We start from the raw sequence: 9338 nt of genomic DNA on the forward strand, positions 1-9338 counted from the left end.
CCCACCCCCGCCCAGGTTCTCCCACCTCAACAGGTAACAGGGAATGCTTAGCTCCTTTGGGAGTTCTTCAGAGCCCTCTTGATAAATCTCACTTCACAAGCAGAGAAGTGGTAAATAAAAGATGAATGAGTTCATGAAATTGGCATTATCAGCTATGCTCTGATCAGCTCTACAATTAAAACACCCCCATTATTTTGAATAATTTAAACTCAAAGTACAGACGTGACTGGGAGGGGGGTAGTCCAGGTGAAATGGAAGAAGAAAACTATTAGAACTCCCCAGAGGGTGATTCCTCATATTGTTTGGGGAAAGTATGTGGTCGGAGTTCTCTGTCCCTGGAGCTATTCCGTTATCTGATTAAACTTACTGTTAAATAGACCCCAATTAGCACAGTTGCAATACCACAGAGACTTGTGCAAGGGGAGCCTAATCAGTCCACCTTCTGACCACTCACCGGATATCTTGAGCTGTAAAACCTATAAAACTGCAAAAATGCTTGCAATTTCGTTTTCACCTTCTTCCCTTGCCCTCCAGGAAACTTTCTCTGATTGAGCCAGGAAAACACAACAGCTTATCCTCGTGGGCCCCGTTCCGGTGCAGAAATTCTGTGAACTCTTCGTTCTTCCTTTCAACCTGACAGCACACTGAGTTTTGGACCATGGGTCAAGGAAAACTTCCCCCCTAAAGATTCTGCATCAGAGAGGTGAGGGTCTCCAGTAATCTAGACCATTGGAGCAAAGACCTTTTAGGCAAAGGTAATTTGACCATAAAGCCAAGAGCAAGATCTAGAACACTCACACAATCTGTCCTTATAGTTTAAGGAGACTAGCTAGGCCATCGAGGGAGCACCAGGCCAGATGAGAACCAGTCTCATTCTATGCTACAAACAAGTTTCCCTGAAGGTTTGGGAGAAAAAAACTGCAATCATTTGTATTTTTTTTGAGGGGAGACATGTGTATGCTTCCATTTAATAACCTTAAGCAATATGTTACTTGTTCACATAAATATTGAGCTTTTCAGAGGCAGAACTTGATTCTATAGTGATGAATCTTACCATCTGTCTTTTGTTCTCAACAAGATTAGAGCCGATGATTCCCAGGAAGGATCCAAAGCCGAGCTAGAAAGCAATATGGCACACACAGTGTTTGTTAATAGAGGTCCTCTGACCGCATAAGCATTACAGCTCCTGGTATACAACCAAGGAAAGCCACTGAGGGAGGGACCCTAACAGTTCTTCTACTCCATCCTACACGATGAGATACTGAAGCTACACACTAGGGTGAAGTATACAAATAGAGTGCATCCAATAAAAGCACTTTCCCCCAGCATTTGCCAAGTGTACCTTGGGTATATGAATCACACACAAAAAGAAACTCAAGTGGCCCAAAAGTAAAAGCAGAGGTCAACCATAGCTTTTTCGAGCCTGCCTATTGCAATTTCAATATTCATGACTTAGCATGTGACTGATGAGTCATTAAGAGGTATATAATGGTGCAAAGCTAGTGTTAAACCTTTATCTTTTTTTTAAAAAAAGAGCCCTTCCACTCTGGTGCATAGGTTGCAAAATGAGCTTTTCAAGAACAAGTTTGATGCATCCAGCACACTAATCAAACCCAGGAAATACTTTAGAAATCAGCAAGTAGCTTAACCCAGATGGGATGGGGAAAAGAGGAAGAAGGGCTGGGAGGGTGGGGGGATGAGGAGAGGGGGGGGAAAGAACCTTTTTTGAAAGCCTGTGTTTGCGGATTGACCCACTGCCATTTACATGAGCACTGATTCATCTCTTTTTCCATCTCTGCTTCATTTATGTACAGAAAACATTCATTAAAGGGTGAGCAGAAATGGCAGTGTAAAACTCTGAAAAACAATTTCCCTCTCTAAGTGGCTGGGATGATGGCTCACTTGTAGCAGAACCCACTGCTCTCTCAGCTCTGCCATTAGGGTACTAAGTCTGCCGATCTCGGCAGCAAATGATGGTTGCTGATGGGATTGAAAATGGAAGAAGTAAAAAGTGGTGAGAATGGACCAATAAATCTTAACACACGTCCAATGATATAGTTACATTTCTCCTTAGCCTCACTAATGCTCTGGGTTTCCATCTGCAGCCTTACCTTGGCTCATGAGGGCATCTATTTCAGTCACAGTGCCCAAGTATAGAAAGGAATGCCTTACATCCTGGGTTGCAAATCTAATGGACCAGAGGACAGGGCAGGAACTTGGTGGAGCAGTGCATGGAGAGTGGGAGCTTGTCTCAAAACTCCAGGAATGAATGTGACTTTCCATTCTACCAGGCCACACAGCCAGCAGCACCTCTTGGGAAATGGAAGTTGATGGGCATGAGGGTATATGTGGGGAGGAAAGATAAGAAAGAACATCCCATGCCTTCCAAGACTCTACTGAGAACATTCCCATTTAAGAGGCAAGTGAGGCCTAAGTTGGGACCCTGATACACTGCTGTTGGGACTACAATATGGTGCAGTCACAGTGGAAAACAATCAGACGGTTCTACAAAAAAAGAGTTATTTAATAGCCAAGTCCACATGAAAGAAACACACTAATCCGTATGATCCAAAGATGGCAAATGATAAAATCTAGAGTTTGGAGGAAGAAATTGTATTAAAGCTTAACTTTCAAGCACGTGGTTTATAGAAGGTAATGGATGACAGTGAAAGCCCAAAATCCGTTTGCAGAGTCCCCATGTGGGTCAAGCCGCCTGTGAATCTCAACTGACTGTTGCTCAGGGATGTGAATAGCCTTGCTGTTAGACAGAGTTCATTGGAAAGTGGATTAATGCAGATAGAATTCGGTTAAAATTTAACACCTTATCGTTTGTTTTCCTTTTAACCCATTTTAAATTTGTTCTATATGTTCTGCTTTCTTTTCAATTGCGGGTTTTCTCTGTTTTATTTTGTTACTGTTTGCGGGCTCTGAAATACAGGATAGGCGAGTCTGTAGAGGCAGGAACTGGATTTATAGTTTCGTACGGTTAAGGCAGGGGAGATTAAGGGGAAATGAGCTAATAAGGCATACAAGAATGAAGAAAATGTTCTCAAATTGATTGTGGTGATGATTGTGCAACTCTTTTTGATGTGTTTAAACCCCTGAATTGTATAGCATGGGAATTATATGTCAATAAAACGTAAGAATTTAAAAAATCACTAGCTAAGGTGACAAGTAGCTCCAGAGAAGTACACATTCCGTAGGACAATCAAGCATAGGAGATCAAAGCAATAGACTAGACAGTTGATGGGTATTAATTTGAGTGACGTGAAAGATGGTGGTCCACAAGATGGAGAAGATGAATCGAAGAGCTATTGTTGGAGGGAAGGTGATTAGTAGTTTAAACTGTTGAATACAAAGTTAATGATCTGAAATATAAATCCCAACCTCATTAACAGTTTATCATTTTTTTAAAGATAGAATTTGCCCGTGGATTAAGCTCTGAAGGCAAGAAGGGATGTGACAAAAGGACACATGCGATCACAGAAAAGAAGTGTAAAGAGTGCTGGTGCTCTTGTGTGGGGATTGCAGTCAACATCGTGCAGCAAAATGCACCTGAATGGTTAAGTGGACAATCAATTTCATCTGTAAACTTTAACTCAAGTCACAATGGAAAGGGATTTGGGGTTTTGCTTTTTGTTTTTAAAGAATAAACCTAAGGAAAGTAAACACGGATTTTCAGATCCTCAAAAAGAAAAAGTGTACAATAAAAATTTTACTATGTGATTCAGAATGTTGACATGTAAAGAGCTTTATTTGTATATGGGGAAAAAAAGCTAGTATAGGTCCCAGTAATCCTACCCCTAGGTATAGTCATGAGATAATGAAAAAATATTCTACACTTTTCCACTTCTTATTGAAAATGGTTCCAAAATGTAAACCCATGTTCCTGTGTCTCCCACTTAGCTATACTTCAAATGTAATTAAAATGTGTTCCTATCAAGTACAGTGCTTAAAACCTGGTTATCAGACTTGCCTAGGTTCCAACCCCAGCTCCTGCACTGATGACTGGAACATTGAACAAATTGATTAACCTCTCTCCACCTATTTCCTCATCTATAAACCGGGGACCTTAGTAATGCCTAACTTACAGGGCTCTGTGACGATTACACTAGATGATACTTTCAAGTAATTTTGCAGTGTCTGGCACATAGAAAGTGCTCAATAAATGCTATTATTCTAGTGATTGTTATTATTTTACTGAAGATATTTCTCTTTGGAATAACGCCGGTCAGATTTGAGTTTCCCTGTTCTGTCTTACCTTCCCCTGATATGTTCCACAGATATAGTTTTGGGTTTTTTTTGTTTGTTTTAAGGAAGAAAATGCTATGGCACTCAGGGACACTTGTGGAAATTCAGAGGGGTTCCGAGGTAGCTTCTTACATTGAAAATAAATCCTTCTACCCAACAGTTAATCAGCTTTCACAGATACCTACTCAAGGACTCCTGAATCCCAATAGCAGGAGCAAAGCTATTCACTGCTCTAGATATCCTCAAATAATTGTCTGGTGGCAGTGGCCAGAAGAGATGGACTCAAACCTTGTGGAAATGACTGGAAAGGCACGGCACTCCAAGACTGGGAACCCCAGGTCATCCAATTCTCTTCCATTCTATCCTATTTTCTTCTAGTCCATTCACTGAATACCTCTATGTACTCGTATATGGGGTCGCCATGAGTTGGAATCAACTCCATGGCAGTTAACAGTGACATCATGAAGCCATGGACAAGTAGAAGTGATCAAGAAGACATGGTCCCTTCCATACAGGAGTTCACAGCGTAGTAAGGGAGATATAGACATGAAGGACTATAGGGACAAACAGGAAATAATTCATTCTGGATTAGATCTCGGGCTCAGTCTGCTTCCTTAAAGAGTTGCAGCCAGTCTGGCTAGACCAGAGAATGTACACTGGTACCGATAGGAACCTGAAACACAGGGAATCCAGGGCGGATGATCCCTTCAGGACCAATGGTATGAGGGCGATACTGAGAGGGTAGAGGGAGGGTGGGTTGGAAAGTGGGAACCGATCACAAGGATCTATATGTGACCTCCTCCCTGGGGGACGGGCAACAGAAAATTGGGTGAAGGGAGATGTCGGACAGGGCAAGACATGACAAAATAATAATTTATAAATTATCAAGGGCTCATGAGGAAGGGGGGAGTGGGGAGGGAGGGGAAAAATGAGGACCTAATGCTGGGGCCTTAAGTGGAGAGGAAATGTTTTGAGAACGATGAGGGCAATGAATGTACAAATGCGCTTTACACAATTGATGTTTGTGTAGACTGTGATAAGAGTTGTATGAACCCCTAATAAAATGATTTTTTTAAAGAGTTGCAGCCTCCAAACCCCACAGGAGCAGTTCTACTATGTTCGATGGGGTCACTGTGAGGCAGATTAAACTCCATGGCAGTGTTTCGGTTTGGGATTTTGGGTTATGACAAGAGTGACCTTCAAGTAACAAAGGACCTCATTGTTACCCCAGGTAAGAACTTCTTGGTTGGGAGCGCATGAGAAGTGCCATCTGAGGTAAAGCTGGGAGGTTGAGCATAAAGAAGGAAAACCCAATCATTTACTAAGAATGGGTAGCTTCTGTTTGCTTTCCCGAGCCTCCAGAAGCTACGCTCTCTGGTTATCTCTCAAGAGGTGCATGGAATCATGGATCTTTTAAACATTTGGACTGCCATCTTGATTTCTCATTCCCAAGACAAGTAGTTTATTTGCTTTGCTTTGCTATCCTTCCCTTCACTTGTAGAAGAAAGGCTAAGTCATTAGAAATCAAAGTCAGATTCAAGAACTCTTTGGAACCAATCACCTATACCTTAGTCCCATCCACTGCCCCACTTACCCAGGGCTGAGGTTCAGAAGGATTCGCCATTTAACAATTCGATTCATAATTCAATAAATATTAGACATCTCCTTTGTGGCAAGCATTGTGCTAGGTCTGGGATTTGAAAGTCAGGAGGTGAGTAAGGTATGATCAAAGGAGACTTGGCCTTAAAGAACTGGATTAAACTAGTCCACAATCCCCTTTGATAATTCTAAAATCCACAAAGCTTGGAAAACCAAAAGCCTTTTTGAAGCAGCAAAATTAATGGCAAACTCTGGCCTTGACCTTAAGCGAGATTTTTTAAAATAATCTTTATCCCCCTTCATGTGAAAATTCGTGTTCTATTATAGAGCTATAAAGATGCTTGCTTCTCCTGGATTCACTGGGGTGTTGCATGGCACACATACCTTATCTTCCTTCAAACATTATTAAATTCTGAAACACATCTGACCCCAGGATTCATATTATACACTGAGAAGTTAGCTCAACAAGTCACAAGTAGGATATGTATATTTTTCAGAAACCAACCATGGCAGGAGACTTTGTGGAGTTTAAAGATGGTAGACACCATGGAGGACCCCAGGAGTTGAGAAATATTTTAATTTGCCTTGGACTGGGCTGTTTGGATAAGCAGAGAGGGAAGGGGAACACCCCAGACAAAGGAGAGTAACGTGAGTGACTGAACCAGGGCAGAAAAACCCACATAGTGTTTAAACTCACTGCCGTCGAGTTGGTTCGAACCCTTAAGGCCCCAATAGGACAGAGTAGAATTGCCTTTTAGAGTTTCCAATGCTATCATCTTGGCGGAAGTAAACTGCAACACTCTTTTCTCCCTTCCAGTGGCTAAAGGGTTTGAATCGCTGGCCTTTCGATTAGCAGCCTACCATGTTCACCACTGCACCATCGGGGTTCCTTAGGTTGTGTTTAGAGGACTGTGAATTGACAGTTTGGGCAACAATCAAAGTATTGAAAAAGCTGAGGGTATCTGTAGCGCTTTCACTGGTGTCTTGAAAAGCATGGATCCCACGAAGGGTGGGACCATGTAAACTCAGAGAAATCTGATGTAGCAAATCAAGATGCAAGTGGAATCTTTAGAATATACTTACTAATGCAGGAAAATCAACTTAGATTTTAGCAACATTTTCCAAAGAGGAGGAAACGTTTCTGCTTAATTATCATGAAAACCCCAAATCCCACTATACAGGACCCCTTTTCCATTTCCTGGGCATTCAAGTTGATCAGAAACTGCTTGGACATCTCAAAAAATGTTTATAGGTGAGGCTGAAGGCACACAGACCTAATGGTTTGGGGGGATATGATGGGTTTGAATGATTCCCACTGCCCCTGATAACTCTGCTAGGATTTTCACTTAATTAACACCCCCACCCTGCCCTTGCCCAGTAAAATGGGAGGGGGGCGGCGGGCAGAAACTGCTGGTGTCTTTCCCAAAAGAAAACCCAGACTGGTTTGGTCCTCACCCCACAACAAAGGGGAAGAAAACACCAGAATAAAAGGTTTCCCCACTGATCTAGGGGCCAACTCCATCTGGTGGGTGGCTCGGGAAACACATTTCCTTCTCTGGCCAAAGGAGTTGAAGGAGGTGTAGCAGATAGGAGCTGCCTCTCCAGGCTGCTCGGCTCTGCTTCCGACAACACTGGTGGTTTTTCAGGTTTCTGGAGTCAGAAAGCTTTCTGGAACTGCCTATGCTCTGAATAGTTGAGGAGAGTAAAAATCTGAAGCCAGTTTGTCCGTTATAATCTAGAAGAAATCTTGTTGGTTGTTTAACTGCTTGTCCTGGTGGCACAGTGGTTAAAGCAGCGGCCGGTAAATCATGGGGCCAACAGTTTAAAGTCACCCTCGGCTCTGAGGGAGAAAGACGTAGCAGTCTGCTGCCCTAAAGATTGCACCCTTAGAGATCCCACAGAGATAGAATTGACAGGTTAGCAACTTGTTTCTGTACAACAAACCAACCCACTGCTATCGAGTTGATTCCAACTGGAATGCCCTCTAGAGGGTTTCAGACGCTGTAAACCTTTACTGAGGCAGATAGCCTCACGTTTCTCCTGTGGAGCAGTTGATGAGTTTGAATCCTGAACCACGTGGTTAGCAGTCCAAAGCTTACCCAACAGCGCCACCAAGGCTCGAACTTTCTGTACCACTTAGCTCTTCTTTAAAATGGTGGGTACATAGGTCTCTTAGGCTGAGTATACAATATTCTAGCTCCGGTTGAGGAGCTAGTATTCTATTGCAATGTGCATCCATTTTCCTCTGAAAATCTGCCTATGATTTAAAAAAAACACAACAACAATAAAAATCCATTGCAGAAAAGATGCCTATGATTTCAAAAACAACAACAACAGCAAAAACCCATTGCAGTCAAGCAACTTTATGCGTTACAGAGTAGAACTATATTCCATAGGGTTTTCTTGGCTATGAGATTTACTGGAGCAGATTGCCAGGGCTTTCTTCCAAGGCACCACTAGGTGGATTCAAAATGACTGACGACCTTTAAGATTGTTGTCAAGTGCAAAGCCTGTGCCCCACCCAGGGACTTCTCATAAGGCTTCCCTAAACTCCAAACCAAACTCTGCCATTGAGTTGATTCCAACTCAGACAGGCCCTGTAGGACTGAGTAGAACTGCACCTGTGAGTTTCTGAGGTTGCCTATCTATGGGAGCAGAAAGTCTTTCTGGTCTTTCTCCGGAGGAGGGGCTGGTGGGCTTGAACCACCCACCTTGTTGTTAGTAGTCCAATGTACAACCCATTATGCCACCAGGGCTCCACACGACTTACAGGTGTGGAGATTGAATTCTATTTATAAAGGCAAAAGATTTCCCCCACTGACCCATAGCCCTTCAGGGGACAACACTGGAGACCCCACCACACCGAGGCAAAACACTAAAGGTATGCAACAGAACAGCAAGGGGAACAGAGCAAGGAAGTCACGAGGGAATACCAAAAATAGACTTTGGGGCCAAGATATGGCACCCCATCAGACTCGACCGGAAAACACTCCTAAAGGTCAACAAACAGATCTTGAACTGTTTACAGGCTTTTCTTTATTTTGTCACTGTTTTTTGTTGTCGCTGTTTTGTTATCTTTGGTTGCTTTGTTTTGCTCTGTCTTTTTTTGTGCATATTATTTCTGCAGGTCTATCTAGATAAGATAGGCTGGATAAACAATGTGGAGGAGAAAACAATGGGACCAATGGTTCTGGGAGGTGGGGCAAAGGAAGTGGTATTAACCAACCCAGGGACAAGGGAACAACAAGTGATCCAAAATCGGTGGCAAGGAGGGTGTAAGAGGCCTGGTAGGGCTTGATCAAGGGCAATATAACTGAGATGAATTTCTGAAACTCAAATGAAGGCTGAGCATGATAGCGGAACAAGAGGAAAGTAGAAGGAAATAGAGGAAAGAACTAGGAGGGAAAGGGCATTTATAGAGGTCTAAGTACAGGCATGTGCATATGTAAATATATTTATATATGATGATGGGGAAATAGATCTATGTG

General features: G+C 42.7%; 1 protein-coding gene across 2 annotated transcripts in view; it reads right to left on the reverse strand.

The window, feature by feature from the left end:
- TMEM255A (transmembrane protein 255A) overlaps positions 1 to 9338 on the reverse strand; it is a 63494-nt gene that overhangs the window by 41712 nt on the left and 12444 nt on the right. For both annotated transcript variants that reach the window (XM_045295870.1, XM_004713042.2), the window contains exon 3: positions 1055 to 1117. In XM_045295870.1, the coding sequence (XP_045151805.1) occupies positions 1055 to 1117 (63 nt within the window). The remainder of the gene's footprint in view (positions 1 to 1054; positions 1118 to 9338) is intronic.

The sequence above is a fragment of the Echinops telfairi genome, unplaced genomic scaffold (genome assembly GCF_000313985.2).
Source record: "Echinops telfairi isolate 266 unplaced genomic scaffold, ASM31398v2 ScPeMD7_6080;HRSCAF=6971, whole genome shotgun sequence".
Taxonomy (NCBI): Eukaryota; Metazoa; Chordata; class Mammalia; order Afrosoricida; family Tenrecidae; genus Echinops; species Echinops telfairi.